Source organism: Dryas octopetala, chromosome 3 (genome assembly GCF_963921425.1).
Source record: "Dryas octopetala chromosome 3, drDryOcto1.1, whole genome shotgun sequence".
Lineage (NCBI taxonomy): Eukaryota > Viridiplantae > Streptophyta > Magnoliopsida > Rosales > Rosaceae > Dryas > Dryas octopetala.
The window spans coordinates 19,753,849-19,775,369 of record NC_141368.1 but is presented as its reverse complement, the minus strand read 5'-3'; the positions used below and the strand labels follow the sequence as shown (position 1 = coordinate 19,775,369).

General features: G+C 34.7%; 1 protein-coding gene across 2 annotated transcripts; it reads right to left on the bottom strand.

Moving 5' to 3' along the window:
* Positions 1-19,103: 19,103 nt before the first annotated feature.
* LOC147291651 (strigolactones hydrolase CXE15-like) lies at positions 19,104-20,292 on the bottom strand. Of its 2 annotated transcripts, XM_086237451.1 has the most exons (2): positions 19,944-20,292; positions 19,104-19,724 (listed from the first exon to the last, which is right to left on the bottom strand). In XM_086237451.1, the coding sequence occupies exons 1-2, from the start codon at positions 20,240-20,242 to the stop codon at positions 19,229-19,231; spliced, it is 795 nt and encodes a 264-aa protein (XP_086093577.1). In that variant the 5' UTR covers positions 20,243-20,292; the 3' UTR covers positions 19,104-19,228. The 2 variants fall into 2 exon arrangements, with proteins under 2 accessions (XP_086093577.1, XP_086093576.1); XM_086237450.1 differs by having other exon boundaries at positions 19,104-20,292.
* Positions 20,293-21,521: the final 1,229 nt, after the last annotated feature.

Here is a 21,521-nt window from a genome sequence, read left to right as displayed (position 1 = left end):
TAAAAAGTGAATTACTTCGGTCATATCTTCATTTATGATATATTCATATATTTGTTCTTTTATCAGATTTTATCTATATCTATCGTTTAGTAAGATGTTAGGTATGAGAGGCCAAAAAAAAAAGATGTAAGGTATGTGCATTAAGCAAGAATTAGCACTACAACAAAAAACTCTTTCCATGACGTTTGAAAAACGTCATGGAAGGGTTTTCATGGCGTTTTTCAAGTGCCGCAAACCACGTCCTAGATATTGGTGCCATGGAAAGGGTGGCCCTACTATGGCACCTAGAAAACGCCATTTTAAACAGTTTCCATAACGTTGAAAATTTGTTATCCTTCTACACTTTTTATGACATTTGATTTGTGTCATGTAAAGTCTTTCTATGGCGTTAATGAATTGTCATTGAAAATGGTTAACTTTAGATGACTTTCAGTACATGTCATTTAAAGAGTTTACATGGCATGGCTTAAACGCCATTGAAAGGGTACAATTATATAACGTTTGATCAGAGTCATGCAAAACATTTCCATGGCGTTATCACAATGTCATTTAAAATGGCTAACTTTAGATGACTTTCAGTAGTCGTCATCTAATTGTGTTTACATGGCATGATTCAAACTCCATTGAAAGGGTTGGGCCTACTACGACACTTGAAAAATGCCATGTTAAAGTGTTTCAATGATGTGTTTTAAACGTCATGAAAAGCCTTTCTATGGCATTGTTTACATTGCCATGAAAAGTTTAATTGAAAGATGACCTAGATTATCTAATGTATGGCCTGTTTGAAATGCCATTGCTTTTGGTGACTTTACAGGGTTGCCATGGAATATTGGGTGTATTTGAAAAAAATAATGATAATACTAATCAGTTTTTATCAAATACATGTATTATGGCAATCTAATGCTAAACCAATAAGAATGACAACGCCAAATTAGAATTCACATTAAAGGCAACCAAATTGTTCAAGGTTTTCTACCATTACAACAAAAGGATAATTATATAGTAATGAAATCCTAATACATATAATGAAATGTCGTTTAATAATATAGACATTGTTTCTAGCTAATACATACACCACTAAAAACTTAAAATACTGTTTCAAAAAGCACATATATATAACCTCAAAAGCCAACCTATTAGTAGTAATTTGAGTGAGGATGATTCTGTCCAAAAAGTAGCACTACTTGTAAAGGTCATTCCTAATTCCATTCTTTGCTTCTTGATCTACAGTGACAATGATAACAACAAGTGTGAGCAGATAGGCTTTTGGATAAAAAAATCATGCACATCAAATCATCAGCCATATGTATGTATGAAAAGCTAAATCCCCAGTTGATACAAACTCTGATTAAACTCAAGGCAAAGCTTTAATTAATCAAAGCTAACAAATTATACAAGGATGTTGCAGAGGACAAAAATGATGAGGTTGGAGTTTGCCAGTGAAACAGATAAATTTGGGACTTCCCAGGCTTAGAGTCCATTCTCAATTCTCAACTAACCACTAGAGATGAGCACTTTGAGATGAGGCAGCGCACATCTAAATTCTCAACTCTCAAACAGAAAAATTTAGGACTTCCCAAGCCTACTTTCTATTCTCAATTCTCAAGCACAGATAAATTTGGGACTTAAGGCTCAACCCTTTTGCAGCTAATACACTAGTGATGGGCAAACTTGGAGATGAAGACCAAAGTAGTCCAAGTCCTACTAAACATTACAATTTTTTCCCTGAAAACAATAATGTGTGTGTGTGTGTGTGTGTAGGGAATGTGCATAATTATGATTTGAGCAAAACCAAACCAGACCAGACCAGACCAGACCCATCTCAAATAATAAAACTTGTATTGGTCAGAAATTAATAGTCTCTTTCGATCCTTAATTCATTAGAAAACAGACACACCAAAAAAAGCCATAAACTGTTCAGCTATTGATTCAAACACCACAATTCAGATTTCTAATTTGAGTTATGTTTCGTTTTCGTAACTCAGATGTTCAAAAAGGACAATCAGAATGTATTTCTAACAAATATTTCCAGTTACTCCTAAGCTTTATCTGACTTGTAAAGGAAATCCTAAGCTTAATTGAGTTTTTTAACAGGTACCCTCTATATTTTGATGCATAGGGAATCACCAAATTGAAGGTATTCATGTAATCAATGTATTAGGCATAAATTCAATTTAAACACATAACTATATATGTTATTTCAACGGGGTCCATGAACTTTCAAATATTTCAAATATACACCTGATTTATTATGTAAATTGAAAAATGAAATTTCGTCCATCAATTTATTGAGAGATCAGTTAAATGTCAGCTTGGCTTTTGCTAACGAGGATTAATTGGCGGCGTGGCACCAACTCAGCATACATTTCCCGCCAAATGAGCAACACATGTCCACTTGACACGGGCTCACACAGCCATCACCTCTTTCCCGCTCGTCGAACGCTCTCCTGACCATTTAGTCTCCAAAAAACATCACGTTTTCCCCCAAATTCGAATATAAATCTCTCACTTGTGTTCAACGAGCAAGAAAGAGATGATGAGTTTGTGGACCCGTGTCAGGGGTTAGGTGGACCTGTGGTGCTCATTTGGCGGGAAATGAGCGACACGAGTCCACCTAACCCCTGACACGGGCCCACAAACTCTCACTCTCTCTATTATTATTAAATTGTGGGCCCGTGTCACTCATTCGGCTGAAAATGTTTGCTGAGATAGCGCCACGTCGTCAAGTAATCCCGGTCAGCAAAAGCCAAGCTGTCATTTAACTGATCTCTCAACGAATCAATGGACAGAAATTCATTTTTCAATTTAGATAATAGATCGGGTGTATATTTGAAATATTTTAAAGTTATGGACCCCGTTGAAATAGCTTATATAGTTATGTGTCTAAATTAAATTTATGCCAATGTATTAATTTGTTATTTTTTGCAAGCAAGCAAGAATTGTCAAGAAATTGAGGAAATCCAATAACATACATCAATAGACAGATTTTTTTTTTTTTTCTGCACTATTATGTCCACATGAATATATATGCTTCCCTAGCACCTTGTACAAAATGAAATATTTGGTCATGATCAAGATGCATGCTTTTCCTGATCATAAAGTCCCAGGATGATCTTAAACTCTTATGGCCATTCTATTTCTCCTATCCAGACAAGATAACATTCAGTTAATGTTTTGTCATAACAGGGATATACATTTTCTAGTTGGGTTTATTTTCATAGAGCATATGAGACATTCTAAATGACTGAAAATTAAATAACCTCACCTAAAAATTAGAGGTTTTATTTAATAATATAGAGAGTAGCCTGCAACTGCCTCATAGTCACAGAAAGCACAGATTTTTCTCCTCTACTTTTGTTTTTTGTTTTCTTCCTTTTTACTATATAATTGGACAAAGGAATTTTCTCCAAATTTGTTCACAAATAGTACAATATCTATCAATTGCAAGTATCACTATATAATCTTCCAAAAAGATTAACTTTATCTTTGTCTTTTGAAACAGGAAGCTGAATTTTAGAGAAAGTTGATGACCACACCCTCAAACCTTTTCCACTAGTTAGTGTCCTTAGAAACTACTTCTAGATCTAAAATCACATCGTTCATATTGTACCTTAACAGCAAGAAAATTAAAGATTGACAATATAGAAAGTCAGAACTGGACCAAAGTCTTTGGATATTACCTCTAACATCAATCAATTCTAATATACTTGTGTGGCCAAGCAACAGTGCTTCCCAAAGCATCATCAAGTATGAAAAATTCACGTGAACTCCTGAACATAGCACTTGAGGAAAATGTCTTGCACCCAAACTTTATAGCAATCTGGTCCAAGGACAACATGATATATAAGTGTTGTTAGATCTATAGATTCAATCTTTGCTCTTGCCACTTCTTGGCTTGTTCCATCCCAATTTAACAGTGTGCACTTTGCCTTAACAAGGTTTCCACTAGACAGGTTCACATTAGGAGGGACTTAGGTACTACATTCTGGAGACTAAAATAAAACCAATAAAAATACTCAAATGTCAGTTTCCAAGGTCAACATGTTAGTTGATACAGTTTTCCACACTATGCTTTGGAAAATGGGCAATAGAACGTAGAAGAAGATGTCTTTGTTTTTCTATTATAATTCCATTTGAAAAGGAGACTGCAGAAAGCAAGTAAAATTCACTATTATATGCTTTCCAAAGTGTGAATCTCAGTCAATGCATTTACATTTCGAAAAGGAAAGAATCAATAAAGAAAAATATAACCCACATGTTTGCATTGCAATTCTCATTTAATACAAACCAAAATTCAATAATCTTGAAATTTCTGACATGGCTAGCTTGCTTGTTTGTTTGTTCAGATTTTGAATTGATTAATTAACTTAAACAACATATATCATTATAAAAAGACTTTTAATCATTTTACCCACCTGAACACTGATCATTGAGAAAAGGTTGTTGTACCTCGAGTAGTACTCGAGTGCTACTCGAGAAACTACATATAAGTTGTGTAATTCTGCCATCCTACTCGAGGGGACCTCGAGTATTCAAAACTCATATATATCACTATGAATAAAACTATTTGAATCATTTTAACTCACCGTTTTGACATATAATATATCTTTCTAATAAATGTGATATTTATCTATATATGGGTCTCACCTTTGTTAAAAAGATATTACAAAAAATGTTCGATGAGACGCTCTAAATAACTAAACTTGATTTTTACCTTTGGAGTTGGATCTGAGGATTTTGCCACTTCCTCACCAATTTTGCCTTGCTTCTATAAAAATAAAGAAACAATTGAGATGCTTCAAGCTGTAATAGTAATAGAATTGAGAAAAACCACTAGAGTATCTGTCAAAACTAACCATGTACGATGCATGATCTACCTATAGGTAGCATGAAAGCCAATAAACATTATACAGTCCATAAACAACCGACTTTATTAACTTAGGGAAAATGGGAGTGGTGGAAATTGAATCTGCTCTGTACAATTAAATTTTCCAATAAAGGAGGGCTGTACACAAAAACAGCTTATTTCAGCTTTCACTGGTACCCTTCCATAACTGAGAGTCTGAAACAGGATTTCAGTTGCCTAAGGCAGACATCAATGCATGTCCACTAGGTAAAAAGTAAAAACAGTCAATGTAAATTGCACACCTTCAAGAAAAAGAACTTCAAATTATGAGAAACCAAGTAAAAGCAGCAAGCAGTCCTGGTTGGTGATAGTCACAGTAAACAAAAATGAAATTGGATATTGGACAACCATACTAGTAGTAGTAGTACTCATGAAAAAAAAATGACAATCAAGGAAATGTCTTGGAGATGGATTTGCAAGTCCAATATTTGCATTTACCCTTCAACTTAATCTTCTCATTCATAACAACAATGTCTGAATAAATTTAAGGGAAGAAACAATAACTAATTTTACAAGCTGATATCTCACCACATAATTCAATGAATTGGCACCATTTGAGCCAATAATACCTGTTACTATAGTGACATCAAACTGATTAGGTTGAAGAGTTGCTGCACCAACAGTATCAATAGAAGTAGTTATGAAGATTAACACTCATTAATGTTCAGTTTGGACTTTTTTTAAACTAAGAACAGAGGATTCACACACACTAAAAGTAACTTCCAGACTTTGACTACAACCAGGGCAAAACATATTTAGACTTTGGTAAATTTTTCATGAATGATTGCATGTGACAAGAATGGATCATATACACTAATTGAAGAAATAAAGGAGAATTCAAATAGCTTTTGGGATGGCATTAATGCCTACTTCCACTTTTTAGCTTCCACTTAGGACAGTATACACTAATCTTACTTTATATTACTACTCAAAGCCATTATCAATCATTAGCACTTGAAAAATACATATAACAACAAGGTGCCATTTATAGCAAAAAAAAAAAAATTGGGTCACAGTGGTAACATGTCATAGCTGATCATCTGAAACAACCAGATGAAGCTGCAGTTACCAAACAACCATCACATTGGTTATTAACTACTAATATGGTAACTGTATTAAAATTCTATAACCAAATTCTACCTTGGAAGCAACCAATACTCATTATACAGCAGCCTTTCCATTTTATAATTCATATTCCTGATACTTTTCACCCTTGAGACCCTCTCACAGACTCTCTTAGTTACAAGCCTACTGCATTTTCTACGTCAGACAAACCACAAACCCCAAAATCAAGGATATCTACATCAACTAGATGCTGACACAAACTGAATACCCATACTTGATGCTGATCAACTTATGTAAATCTACAAAGGTATACTACCTTTCTGGGCAATAGTAAGTTCTAAAAGAAGTTAGATGCTTTCTCTTGCACAACTATTCCCTATAGATACATAAACAAGTAACAAATAGAATCCTCTGTAATTCATATCTACTACTAGAAAATATTGACATAAATAGTCAATTTTTCATTTTTTTTCTTTTCCATTATCCACAACTATTTTACAAGAAACTTAAGTTTGTTGCTTGTACCTACCATATAGTCACTGGGGCATGGTCAATTAAAAATCAATAGGTACCATGAAAATCAATCAACATTATACAGTCAATTAAAAATGGGACTGGTGAAAATTGAATCTCTCCTGTTACTTCATATTATGCATTGGAAAACAACTTAGGGAAACTTCTAGTTTTTCACTCTTTTATGTACCAAGAACCCTCTGTATTGATACACTGCAATAAAGGTTTAAAAACTAAATAGATTCTTTTAGTTTTTACAGAAATCCAACACCATTGAACCCTCTGTATTGAAATTAATTATGGATTCTGCAAGTCAGAATTCTCATGTCTATTAGCAACTATGAAAGCCCAACACCATTGAAATTTAACGTCTATCAAATTTGTTTATTCTCAAACATTTAGAAATCAGAAAACGCATAGTTGTGCTTGAAATCAGAAATGGTGTTAAAAGAAGAAGCTTGAGTAGCAAAGAAACCCAAAAACAAATGAAAAAAGAAGTGGTGAAGATTGAATAGACAAAAGGCAATGAACAGCACACAACATAAATTAAGTACATAAAAGTCAGAATCAAAACAATACAGCGAAAAAAAACAATGAGCAAGGAGTAGAGTTACAAGAGTTTCTTTTTTTGAATAAAAAAAGTCTGGCAGCTTAGGGCCTGTTTGGTATTCTATTCAAAAACTATTTTTTGTTTTCAAAAATAAAAAAACAAGTTTTAGTCAAGAAAGAAAACGTGTTTGGTAGACCATTTTTAAAAACAGTTTTTAGAAAAAAAATTCAAAAACATGCCTCTTTTTAAAAATGATAAAACATTGTTTTTTTTTTTTTACACTTCCTTTTTTCTTAGATGTCATCATTTTTTAAATTTAAAAATTATTTTCAAATTTCATACCAAACACGTTTTCAAATTTTAAAAATTGATTTTGAAAACTCACATTTTTAAAAAAAATCTTAATTTTTGAAAAAAAAATTTGAGTTGGATACCAAACGAGGCCTTAGCTTCAGTTTGGTTCGATAAACTAACTATTCCGACTTGCCCACCTTCTCAGAGTGCAAGCCACAAAACTCCTCCCAGTTAAAAGGCCTAACCTTGACTTACGACGTCGTCGTAGATCGTCCCGCATTGCTGCTGGACGCAATATCAGGAAATGCTGGTGGTGGATGGTATTTGATGATGGCATCATCTTACAATCAGAAATCAAACGCGTTCAGAAAAAAAAAAAAAAAAACAAAACAAACAAATTTCAGGGATTCCAACACCATTCACCATTCACGGGTTTTGAAGCTTACCGTGAGAGTTTCAGAGAAACAGTGAGAGGATGGATATATGTTGGTGAAGATGAAATTGTCTGAGAAAAACCTTGGCTCCTCTTCATTCTCTACAGGGTTCCAACCTTTTCTTCAATATAGGCGACAACAAGCGGGGCAGAGATGGAAGCAGGGACGGACACAGGAATTTAGAATGGGATGGGCTAAACTTTAAGGTTACTGAAATTTCGGCAGCATACCATTTGTTTTTATGACACTTGTCAAATTCAAATAACTTGTTAAAACACTTTATTGATCTAAAATGCAATTTATTCAAAGAAAACTCGAAGTGAATTTCATTAATAACCAACAAAAAATATACCTACTTAAGTTGTGCCCTACGATTCTTCACAACATAAAAATTATCAATGACAAAATCATAACTAATACTATCAACAAGATTTTTTTCAATGTGGATAACTATATAATAAGTAATAAACTCATCACATATCTTGTTTCAAAGTCGATTTTTAATAAATTTTATGAATGAGAATGTTGCTCAATTGTTGTTGTCGAAACATGAAGAATCAACACAAGACAAATCAATCTCTCTCGATCAACCATTATGATTTTCTTGTTCCAATAAGTTCATGACATAATTCATAAACGGAGGAAAACACATTATGAAATTGTAAATAATGTGCAAAATATTAGAATTGTCTATTATGTGTGATCAATTAAAAAACTAATGGCTATTTAGTAAAATAAATTAACAAATTAACAACATATAAACAATTAAAAATATTAATAGTTCTATAACATATTACAACAAACTCAAACATCCCCTAATTTAAAATTTTAGAACTTTTAATTGAAATTGAAAGCCCTAAATTAAAACCATAAATCAAAAAGCTAATTTTAAATTTAGAGATTCAAAAGGAGTTATTAGGCTATTATTATAGTTGAGTGGCAACAATTGAGTATTGAGTTATTAGGCTAATATTACTACAAGCTTTTTTTTTTTTTTGGTTTTGCCAAAAAATGGGGTGGGCTGTACCTTGAAGAGGTCTGTCTCTGGATGGAAGAGATCGAACACGGGAATAAGAAGCAAGCTCGCAAAGAAGATGGATGTTGAGATTCAGACATAAACGGTGAGAGGATGGATGTGGTAACCAGACAGAGAGAGTGCGAAAACTTTTGGTCAAGCCCTGTTGGAGGCAAATATGTTGCTGAAATTTTTTTTAATTCGCCAAATTTTTCATGGCGTTGAAAGAGTATCCTAAAATTAGGTAACCATGGCGGTGTTCTTTTTGCCATTAATTTTATGACGTTTCTACATTTTTTTAGTCAAAGTATCCATGACGTTGAAAAAATGCCATCTCATTTTTTAATTTTTTTGGCACATTATCAACGCCATTGTTTCATTATTCAATGACATTTTTGTTTGATTGTCATGATTCAAAACAAAAGGCCATAATAGTGCCTTTTCATGACATTGATTTTTAAAACGCCATTAATCAAATGTCATGAAAAGTCAAATTTGTTGTAGTGATATAGCAGTTTCCTATCCAAAAATAAAAAATAAAATAGCAGCTTCCCTTATTGATCGAAGTGCTGATGGCACATTGAAGTGTAAATACAAGCCAGAATACTAATATTTAGTAGTTCTCGATCAATTTTGTTCCCCTTATATGGATGTAAATAGGAAAATGCTTCAGTCTTATCTTCATTCATGATATATATTAATTCGTTCTTATATCATTTCAATTCTTATATCAGATTTTATCTATATCTATTGCTTATTAGGATGTTACGTATGCATTAGAAGCAACAATTAGCAGCTTCCCAACTTGTACCCAAAAAGAAAAAAAAAAAAATTAGCAGCTTCCCTTATTGAGCTTTAGAGTTTGTCTTAGCAACAAGTATATATATATATATGATCCTGCAGTTATTTTCAACCCGACTGTATTTGTCTTTGTCTTGATCACACACACTTCATGATGCTCTCAAAAAATTCTCTCACTCTTTTCGTTTATGCCTTTCTGTTTCTCAGTTTTAGGCATGCAAGTGGTGCAGATGATGTTCCGTTTGGAAGTAACTACAGGGTCACATATAGTCCAGATCATACGCAACTTCTTAAAGGAGATAAAGAAATTATGATTTCACTAGATCAACATTCAGGTTCATCTTTGTGTATATGCCCGTATGCCCCATGCAAAAATGGATCACATATAGTCAAAATCTGAAAAATAAGTTTTTGTTTTTGCATGAATTTTGTGTTTCAACTTTAATATTATAGAAATTTCTAACCTTTTTTTTTTCCAAAAACAAATTTTGCAGGCACTGGGTTTGTATCCTACAATAGATATGGTTCTGGATTCTTTGGTATTAGATTGAAGCTCCCCACTAAGGATACCACTAGTATCGTCACAACCTTCTATGTAAGAGTTCCATTTTGTCTTGTTATCAATATTTTTATTTATTTTTCATAAATCTTTCTCAAGTCCGGATGTCTGAAAGCTATTAACTTCCAGATTCACGATCAATCGATCTGCTAATTCCTCATCGATTGGAAATTTACTATTTTAACTATATATCAAGCATGGTTGCTTCAACATATCGATCGCCAACCAATTTTTAATATTTTTTTATTCATTTTTCTATCTCATTTCTTGTAATTTTGCTTATTTTAAGGTGTAAATCTTCGTTTAAAACTTAGATTTTATGTTTTAATTCATGAATTTTTTTTGAAACTCAAAACATGAGAGGTAAAACTTAAATTCTTTGTGACCGATAAGTACTCCGGGTCGATCAGAAGAGACAAAAATTATACTGGCTAATTGATTGGGGTTGCATCCATAGCCAAAACCGGATATTCTAAACATTCGGATACAAACTAGAGTGGCTGTATTTTTCATAATCATCTTTACCTTATCTTTCTCAGTATCTATATTAATTGCATGAGATCGAGAATATTAACTTGTGCTTATTTTGGCAGTTAATTTCGCAACCTAATGATGATAATCAACGACATGAGGTTGATTTTGAGTTTTTAGGTAGCGATGGATCACAGCCTTATGTCTTAAGCACGAACGTGATTTCAAATGGCGTCGCACATAGAGAGCAATCATTTTTTCTGTGGTTCGATCCCACTGCAGATTTCCATTTTTACCAAGTTCTGTGGAATCAACATCAACTAGTGTAAGTATAAATTTAAATTTAAAATTTAATGCCTTTTTAATTTCTATTTTTTTTTTTCATTTATGGATTCAATGTATGATAGTTTTTTGCTTAATCGTAGAAAAGTCCAAATGATGAGAGGGGTACCTCTTCAAAAATTAAAAAATAACAACTTAGTCCATGTACTTTTAAGTATTCGGATGCAATTTGTCTCAAGCATTCGAACACCCTTACAAATGTTGGAATGCTCTATGTCATTGTTGATCAGCAACATATATCCTAAAATATAATAAGGGCTTGTTTGGTTCACAGAATTAAGGGTCTAATTGACTAACAATTAAACCAACGTTGTATTCTTAAAATAGAGTTTAAAATAAGTTTTAGGCCTGAGGTTTTTATTCATTGTATAGTCTAGAAGGAGATTTTTTCAACATTTTAGTATTAGTTTTTTTTTTGTTTAATATGTGATGTTATTCATCTTTACATTTTATTTTCAGGTTATTTGTGAATGGCACCCCCATAAGAGTGTTTAAGAATGACCGAAGCGTTGGAGAGATTTTCCTAACAAAGCCCATGGAGGTACAAGGTACCATATGGTATGCATCATGGGCAGGTGGAGGGAAACTGCCTAACTGGAGCCAAGCACCTTTCCAAGCTTACTATCAAGGATTTGGAATTGATGGTTGTTCCTCAAATATCACCAATCCAAAATGCTATGGTTCCAACTATTGGTGGAATGCAAAAAAGTATTGGGCATTAGATCAAAATCAACAAAAGGCATATGAAGATGTTAGAAGGAAGTACATAAAATTTGACTACTGTAACACCGTTCGTCCTCCCCCAGAATGCAAGATCAACCAATAGATGTTGGGATTATAGTTGCTAGCTAAATATTGCTTTCAAATAAATCCTTATGATAATAACTAATTGCAATTATAAATAAAGTTTGCATATATTATTTTATTTTTACTCCATTTCTTCTTCTAAGGATACTATTGACATTATGATGTACTTACATAATGTAAGAGTTTTCACTAAAGAATTCCTTAAATAAATTTATTTGAAGGATATATTGTGGGCCTCATTCTGCATTCTAAATCAATAATTTGAACCGTTTATTTTTTAAGTCTTCGGTTAATTAAGTAGCATCTTTCTACAAAATTTGATAAAGACATTAATGGTGCGTTTGGATGAAGTAATTTGAAACTACTAAGGAATTCACAAATGACGGAATTAAAAATGACGTGATTTAAAATTCTAGAATTTGTAAATTCTCTTGTTTGGATAAATGTAATTATAATGGAATTTAAATACGAAATTTATAGTAGTTTTATAAAAGAGTGATGGTGATGGTGGCAACAATAAAAATGATGTTTGTGGTAAGTTGATGATGGTAGTAGGGGTGATGGCCCACGGGCGAGGAGAGAAATGGTGATGGCAAAAATTGGGGTATTGGAGGTGGTGGCAACGGCGACATTGGCGGTGAAGGTGGTGGCGACGGCAACGGCAATAATGATGGTGATGGCACTGGTGATGGAGGCGGCGGCGGCGGTGTCAGTGTCGGTGATGGCGGTGTCAGTGGTGGTGACAGTGGCAGCGATGGTAGTGGTAATAGTGGCGGCTGTGGTGGTGTTGGTGGTGGTGGCAGCGGGTAGTGGTAGTGATGGTGGCAGTGGCAGTGTCGGTGGTGGTGGTGGTAACGGTGGCGACGGTGGTGGTCGTAGTGGTGGTGGCAAAGATGGCGGCGGTGGTGGTCGTAGTGGTGGCAAAGGTGGTGGTGGTGGCAGCGGAGGTGGTGTCGGTGGTTGCAGTGGTGATGGTGGCGGCAGAGGTGGCGGTGGCAGTGGTGGTGGTGGTAGCGGCGACATGGTGGTAGTGGTGGTGGTATTGTAATTAATTTGGCAAGGTGATGGGTGGACACGACTTTTTTTATTTATAAAAATTGGAATTTTGAAAATGACACCAATTTAGGTGGAATTTAAATTTGAAATTTACAGCCTTCAAATCCCAAGTTTTTTTCCATATAGAATTTACGAAATTCTATATTTATGGACCCAAACAAGGAAATTAGAGCATGTAATTTCATAAATGCTGAGTTTTGTTTAAATTCCAAGTTTTTTTTCTCCATCCAAACACACTATAAAACATTTAATTGTAATCAAATAATCAAGTAAATAAAATATTTTTGATAAATTCTTAAAATCATGATCACCATTTAAGCAAATAGACGAATGTTTTCAAATTTATTTACTTTTTTTGTAAATATGATCATTAAATGGACATTTAAAAATTAAATAATTCAGATAATTGAAGTACAATGCAGAATTGTAGAGTGAGTTCTATTATATGTCTATTAAATAAGTTTATTTAAGAAATTCTTAATAAAAGTTTCATATATAACTTAATTGTCGTAAGTAATAGATGTATTTTTTCTTATTCCAAGTGCTTTTTTTATTACAAGAAATTAGTAACAAGAGCAATCCAAGGGGCAATTTTACTAAGCTTCAGAGAAAAAAGGTTTGGGGGAGAAGAAAGAAACAGATAAATAAATAAAAAATAAACAATAATAATTTTTGTAGAAACCGAAAGTGGTTTTTCATCCATCTTATGCACAAAAGCTTTTTTTTTTTTTTTTTGGTTAACTGTTATGCACAAAAGCTTGTAACAGGGAACAAATAAGTAGTTTCTGTAGACCATTCATAATGTGTGTCAATGGGGACAACCTCAGCATGAATGTGTGTCAATGGGGACAACCTCAGCATCTTTAGTACGTGCTGTGCTATTTAGTGTGTCAATGCCAAAAATATAGAACATCCATAATTTGTGCCAAAATTTGATAATGTCAAAGATTATGATGAAGCAAATGATTTTACTAAAATTTGACATTGACACCCTGAGCATTAAAAGTTAGTATATATATTTAGGAATCTCAACAGAAGAAATGACTTGTGGCATAAATCATTGGAGTAAATGTATAAAATTATGATACATTTAAAGCTAAATTTTTCTGTAGTTTGCAAAATATTGCAATTTCAGTATATATTTGTAATTTCATCAATTTTATTGTTGAAAGTAATATTTCGAGTAAACTACAAGTAATACACTGAAACTTCAAACAAACTACAAGCACCAAAGTGGGACTTTGAGTAAACTATATACGAATATCAAAAGCAAAATTTGGGAACATCCAAAAAACCCAAATTGCCTTCACTTTAACGGTAAAGTTGACAGAGTTACAAATGTGTACTAAAATTATAACATTTTATAAACTACCAAGTCAAAATAAAAAAAATTAAAACTACAAATACCAAAATAGAATTTTGAGCAAATTGTGGGAACCAAAAACAAAATTTGATCTACATTTGATATTCTGGTGTGGCAGAATTTATTGGTAGACCCAACCGAATCAATGTTGGATAATTAATGCTCTTGGATAGCAAACATTGAGAATATTACTTTGGGGTTGATTAGTAGCAACAGCACCAGTGTTTTTAAAGGCGAGCTTCAGGCGCGCCTCAAGGCGCGAGTCATGGCGAGACGGCGGCCGATTGCGCACGACGTCGCCGGACTGTGTAAAACGACTGAAAGGCGACGGAAAGGCGTTGAAGGCGTACGCCTCGCGACGGCAAGGCGTTGAAGGCGTTGAAGGCGTACGCAACCAAAGCGCCGCAAAACCCATGCCGCCAAAATTCAACCCATCGCAGGTGGTGGACGTCGACGTCTGAGTCAGCAGAGGCGACGTCGGCGCTGCCAGTTCGCTCACCCCCCAAGATCGGTCCGCGCAGTCTCCCCCCCAAGAAGATCGGAGAAGACATCCCAAAGAGACCGTAAAGGATTGGAAGTGCCTGGCCTCCTGGTTCCACGCGTGAAGAGGAGGGGGTTGGGTTAGGCTTGGGTGAGGGTGAGGGTGAAGGGGTGATGGGGTGGGGTGGGGGTGGACTGCTGGGTTGGGGACCTTGGGGTGGGGGATGCTCAGGGTGGGGGGGAAGGGAGGTAGAAGAATTATAGAAGGTGGAATTTATGGAAACTATCTACATTCCAATTTCTTGATTGGTTTTGACCTTGAAAAATTGCAGGTCTCCTTCAAGCAAACTGAATGCGCCAAGAGTACCAGTACTAGTACTAGTACAGCTGATATTGCCACTACTCCATTTTCCTATTTCTTCACCTACTTTTTAAATATTCTTTTAATTGCAAATTTGTGCTACTAGAAAATTAGTTAAAAGAATATATGTGAGCATTAATGGAGGTGACCATGAAAATCCATGTATATATGACTACTTGACTTACTCCTCCTCACTAATTTTTTAAAATATTAATTTTTTTATGTTCTATATATAGACTTATATATATATACTTACCTATTTACCTATTTATATATATGTTTACCTATATATATACTTATATTCTATATATATACTTGTAGCATGGGTTTGGTCTTATATTGTATATATATACTTATATATATATTATCTATTTATATATGTTTATATATATATTTATAATTTTTTTATTATAAAAAATATATCCCAAAAAACTTACGCCTTAACGCGTTGAGGCTTACGCCTCGCCTTCTACGACTAAAACGCCTCGCGTCATGTTTTTACGTCTGAAAACACTGAACAGCACCCCCATACAGTAAGTTAGTTGTTTGTTGTCTGGATGGAGAGTTACGACAACAGAGTGTCCCATCACCTGAGCCCTCACTTCTCCTGCATTGTCTTTATCATTTTCAATTTGGTACTGAAGACTAGGACGGAGTATTTTCAATTCTTCATGATGATAGCGGAATCACAATTTGAGAATAACTTACCTATTTCTGTGAGAGAGAAATAGGACTAAATCTTCTATGGGGCATGGCCCGGCACCTCTCACATGAGGTGGGATCATGAGGTGAGATTCACATAGTTGTGGATCCCACCTCATGTGAGAGGTGCCGTACTGGGGCATGCCCCATTAAAGAGTCTCTAAAGAAATAGAGAGAAGAGAGAGACAGAGAGAGATATATAGGGAGAGAGGATAACTACTGATAAAACCAAAACCAGGTTGCAGATAAATCATTCTCTCAGAATTTTATGCTTGGGGTAAAAAGTTCAAAACACAGTTTAAAAGCTATATGCTTGGGATAAATCATTCCGTTAAAATAGCTGACGTGGCACCTATATGGTATGAGTAGGACCCTTTTTTAGCTATGTAAGATCCATGTGGACAAAAAAATAATAAAAAATAATTTTTAAACTAAAAAATAATAAGATCCATGTCAATTTTTTATAATTTGTTTTGTCCACATGGATCTTACATAACTAGAAAAGGGTATCACTCATGCCATATAAGCGCCACGTTAGCTTTTTTAACAGAAAAATTGACAGAGTTAACGGCATAGGGTCTTTTGCAATAACTGTGTGAAGTTCAGGTGGCAAACTGAGAGAATTTAAGTTTCAAGGGGTAAAGTGAAAAAAAGTGTATCTTACAAGGGATAATGGTATGAATAAACCTTTTTTTTTTTTTGTACGGAACACAGCTGGTTTTCCTTGATTTGAGGTGCTACGTGCTACCTTCCTAAAAAGCTTTTTCTTTTTTGGCCAAAAGCTAAAAGCTTGTTTATGAAAGTTTATTTTGCATATATATAGAAACAATATAGTAATATACAATATAGAAAATTAGGATTAAATACCAAATATCAATAGTTTTTCAATAAAGCAGCAAGCCACTAATTTTTTTTAGTTTAGGTACTAACCTAGAGTAAGACATTTTGGATTAGGTCACAAATCAGTTTGTTATATAGTTGTGACTGTCGAACAGTCACAGTTGTGATTAAACTGTGACTGTTTCAAATTTATAAACATTTTAAATTTTTAAGAGTTTAATACTTTTGATTTAGGAATGGGGGATGAAGTCATATAACTCAAAGACTAAACATTAAAGTTTAAGCCTTGCAAATATTGAAAAAACAACAAATCAATAAAAAAGTTATGACTGTTAGACAGTCACAGCTCGATATAACCATGTTTTTTAAAATTGGTACCTAAACTGAAATTTAGTACCTAAAGTAAAATGACATAAATGTTTTGGTAGTTAAAATGAAAAAACATTATAATTTGGTACCTAAAATCAACGGACCTTATACAATACATGTTAAATTATTTTTACTTTTTTAAAATATCAAAGTTTTTTTTAATTTTTTTTTAGAAATATTTTCGTCTATATGGCATAATTGGCATTAATAGGTCTTTTATATAAGTTAAAACTTGGCCCACTCCTGCCACGTAAATACTATGTAAATAATTTTAACAGATTTTTTAATAGAGTTGATGGAAATGTGCTAAGTGAAATACGAAGAAAAGTCCAACGGGACAGAGAGTAGGAATATGAAATTTTAGGGTTGATGTGAGATAGGAGCAAAGTTTAATAAAGCATTGATATAATTGAACCTGTTTTAATAACTAAAGAATTGTCAAACATTTTAATTCCTTATAAGTTATAACTAAAGAGGAGTCAAACATTTTATCAACATAAAAAAAAGAGTCAAATAAACCTTCTAAAAAAATAACTGTCAAAGAAATGCATAAGAGTAAGGAAAGGGAAAACTTAGACCAATAATGGATTTGAAGTCTCTTTCGTATTTTTTTTATACCTATTCCAATTTTATTTTAGCAAATTATATTTAATCAATAAAATATTTCAATATTACATATTAGTCAATGTAAATTTTCTTTTTTAATAAAGGTCAATGAGTTTTGAAATTATATCTCTTTGTGACTCAATTCATTTGATGATATAATGTACTTTAGTGCATTGGAAAATACCAATTTGCCCATCCCTTTTTTTCATTACTTTATAAGCGTACAATTATAACGTTACAATTAATTTAGTTTAGGGTTTAAAATGGCTTGCAGGGTATGAATAAGTGCATTCAAGGACGGATCATCAAAGTGGGCTAGAGCATGTCCAGACCACCCTAAAATTTTTTTTTTTAAATAGCTATGTATGTATTAAAGCCCAGCCCACCCAAGTTAAAAAAAGACAAAACATCACCCACTCACCCAGCACTCGCAGCAAGCACATTTTCATTTCAGCAGACAGGAAAGAGCAAACATGTTCTACTTCTCTTCTCTTGTCTCTACCCCCCCAATGGCCCCGATCCCTCTCAGTGCTCCCTTCATTCCCCCCCTATGCTCCTTCTCTCTCTCTTCCTTCTCTTGTTCCGGTCACCTTCTTCGGTGACTGGCAGTGTTTCTGGTGGCCAATGGCCATGAAACCGGTCTCATTTTCTTCCACTCTTCCTCCTCTCTCTTTACAGCGAAGTTACAGCGCCGCACCACCGAGATTAGTTCCCTCTTGTCACAGCAAGCACAACGGTGGGGTTGGATCCTCCAACTGACCACCGTGAACGTAGAATCGAAGCCGAGTGCTTCCGCGGCTTCCCACCGCTGTGAGTTTTCTGGATGATCGAAGGGGAAGGGGAGAGAGAGAGAGAGAGGAGGAAGATAGGAAGAAAATGGACCGGTTTCATGGCCATTGGCCGCAGGAAACACAAGGTGACTGGTGCAGGGAGAAGGAAGAGAGAGATCGGGTGGGAAAGAGAAAGATCGGGCGGGAAAGAGAGAGAGAAGGGAGAGGGTGGGGGAATGAAGGGATTTTTTTTTTTTTTTTTTAATAAAAGTTAATAGCATTAACATAGTAACTCACTATTAAGAGGAAGGCCATGTGTCAAACAAATACACAGGTGACAAAGAGAACACATGGAATTTGGTAATAGCAGATTTGGACCCTGTTAATTTATTCAGTGCATCATGTGTTTTCCTCCCTTATTGATGACATCCCACTTTGTGGTTGGTTGATTTACATGTATTAGAAACATGGCACATTTATTCATTTATAGATGTATTCTACACCTCAGTTATTTATATGAGAATTTGTCATTTATTCATTTATGGATTCACTTTATACTTTATTTATTTACGGCAAGTAAGAAATTAACATGTCATCTTCCACATTAGTTAAAATCAATAAATTAAAATATAAAGTGGTGCCACTAATATTATTGTTAATTGAAACTAACCGTAGACTTAGAGTTCAAAATTAATCAAATTAAACTAAAACTATACAATTCTTAAAACACTTCAAACCACGCGCGCGGTTAAGCCAAATTAAGTGGCATAAATTTCATGAAAGATTTCAAGCAGGGGCACAAAATGGTGCAACTAACCACTCAGAATTCAGAAACCCAATTAGGTAGAAAACATATCAATATTACATTACAAACATTTTATTAATTAATCAACCGCAAAAACTGAAAAGGGCAAAGTCGTCATTTCAATGCTTCTTGATGAACTCTTTGATCCCTGCAATAAGCCTCTGAGTCTCGGCCGCTGTTTCTGGGTCCATGTCCACTGCAATCTTGTTAAGATAGAAGCTGTGAGTCATTCCCTTGCTGACAAAAATTTCGACATCCTTGTTGGCCTTCTTCATGGCCTCAAAGTACTCCATTTCAGTGTCTATGATCAAGTCCTTTTCGGCAATGCAAAGAAGGAACGGTGGCAAGTTGAGGCTGTTCAAAGGTGGTGCCGCGAGGCCCATTGGACAGGTTATGGGGTGGTCCTTGGTGGACCCAACTGGCAGTGCAAGGCCCAAGAACTTGTCCACCATGTCCAGAGTAAGGAACGGTGACTGAGGCTGCTCCAACTCAGACTTGCTCCTCTCCGATCGAACGAAGCCCGGGTGGATCGGAATCCCGCCGGCGAGTCTCAAGGGACTCAAGTCCACGTCCCCAGCTCTTGCAGCCACATGATGGACTATGTTCCCTCCTGAGCTGTCTCCAATAAGGAAAACACGGTTAAAGTCGCCATGGCTCTGAAGCCATGACTCATTACGCTCTCCTTTGGCTACAGACTGTAGCCAAAGGAGAGCGGAGTAACCATCGTCTATTGCCGCCGGGAGACGATGCTCCGGCGCTAGACGTTGGTACACAGAGACACAGATGGCATTGGTGGAGCGTGCAAGCTTGGTGTATATGTTGTAGTACATGAACCAGTCAGCTTGGCTGATGCAGAAGCCACCACCATGGAAATGAAGTATGATGGGTAGTTTGCTTTCTTTGTCCTCCGGCTTTATAATTTCCGGAAGGTATATTCGGACGCGGGGGATGGAGGTTTCTTCGACGAGCACATCTTTTGTAGCAATTCCGTCGATGAAGTCCTCGTGGGGAGGAACTGGCTCGGTCATGAACTGGACCTCCTTAGGTCCAGTCCATGTGCGGTTGACCGAGCCATCGCTGTAGACTCTTAGCCATCCGGAAACCTCCTGGACAAGCTTTTTCTCGCTTATCATGGGGATGGACTAGTTGTGTTCCTCGTGTTTTTTACTCAATTTCACAAAGAGTTGGGAGTGTGTGAGGTTGAGTGGAGCGTTTGGCCTAGCTTACCCACTTATATAGGCACTTAGCAAAGCTGAAAAATCAGATTTTATTTTGATGATATTTATTGATGACGTACGTAGGTGATAAGTTAATTTATTGAATTTTGTCATAATTTTCATTAAAAGAAATTGTGGCATAATTATATATAACAATCAGAATAACATTTAATGCAATAAATAGACTTGATTTACCATTTTTTTTTTTTTTGAGAAAGGATTTACCACATATTAGGATTATTAATGTGCTACAAAAATTTAAATGATCAGCTAATGTGATAGACAAATATGTCAATTGCTGATTTATGTGACACTTTAACATTTAAGTTTGCTATCTCAAAATTTTTCATTCTAACCCATTTTTCAAACTTTCTCAAAATCTTTCAAACTTTAACATCCATTCTTTAAATATGTTATTTTATTTATTTATTTATATCGGTGATTCTGGACTCACACTTGGGTCAATCATTTGTTTCTGGTCCTGGTCCATACATAATCATATACAAAAATTCAGAATTCTTTACAGGAATCCGAAATATTATATAAAAATTATTTATCCATACAAAAACTTCTTATATAATTAAGATTGACATAAGGAATTACTATATATGCTCTCATCCGATCAAGTGTGGATGTGTCCATATTATTTATAGTTGTTATTATTTTTCTAAAATAAAAAGATATAATAAAGTTAAGAAAAAAGTGTATATCGACCTTTTGAAAATAGGTATATTCCAATCGATATGTTAATTAAAGATAGTAAGGTAAATTTATTATGAAGATTATATGGGAAGATTTTGAGATAGCATTTGAATGGTCAGATTTTATGTGGCACATTTGTTTAACTTTGTCTACAAGAGTTGAAGCTTCCTACCAATTGTTGGGTGTGAATAGCCAGGTTTTCACCAAAAAAGGTAAAAAGAACAAACAGCAGGTTTTCACCCAAAAAAGGGAAATAGAAAAACAGCAAGTTTTCATTTTACTCGTTGAAGAAAAACCAAACCAAAGTGCTATAATTCAATCTTTTCGGTACACATTTGACAGAATGCCTCACCAACCACATTCAATGTGCCCATATGGCATATATTAGACCATTGCTAAAAAAGTTGAAGGAGAAAATGGTCCATTCATTAAACAAATAACGTACCATCCAGACTTTTCCAGATTTTCCGTGAGTTGATGACGTGTGGTGGTA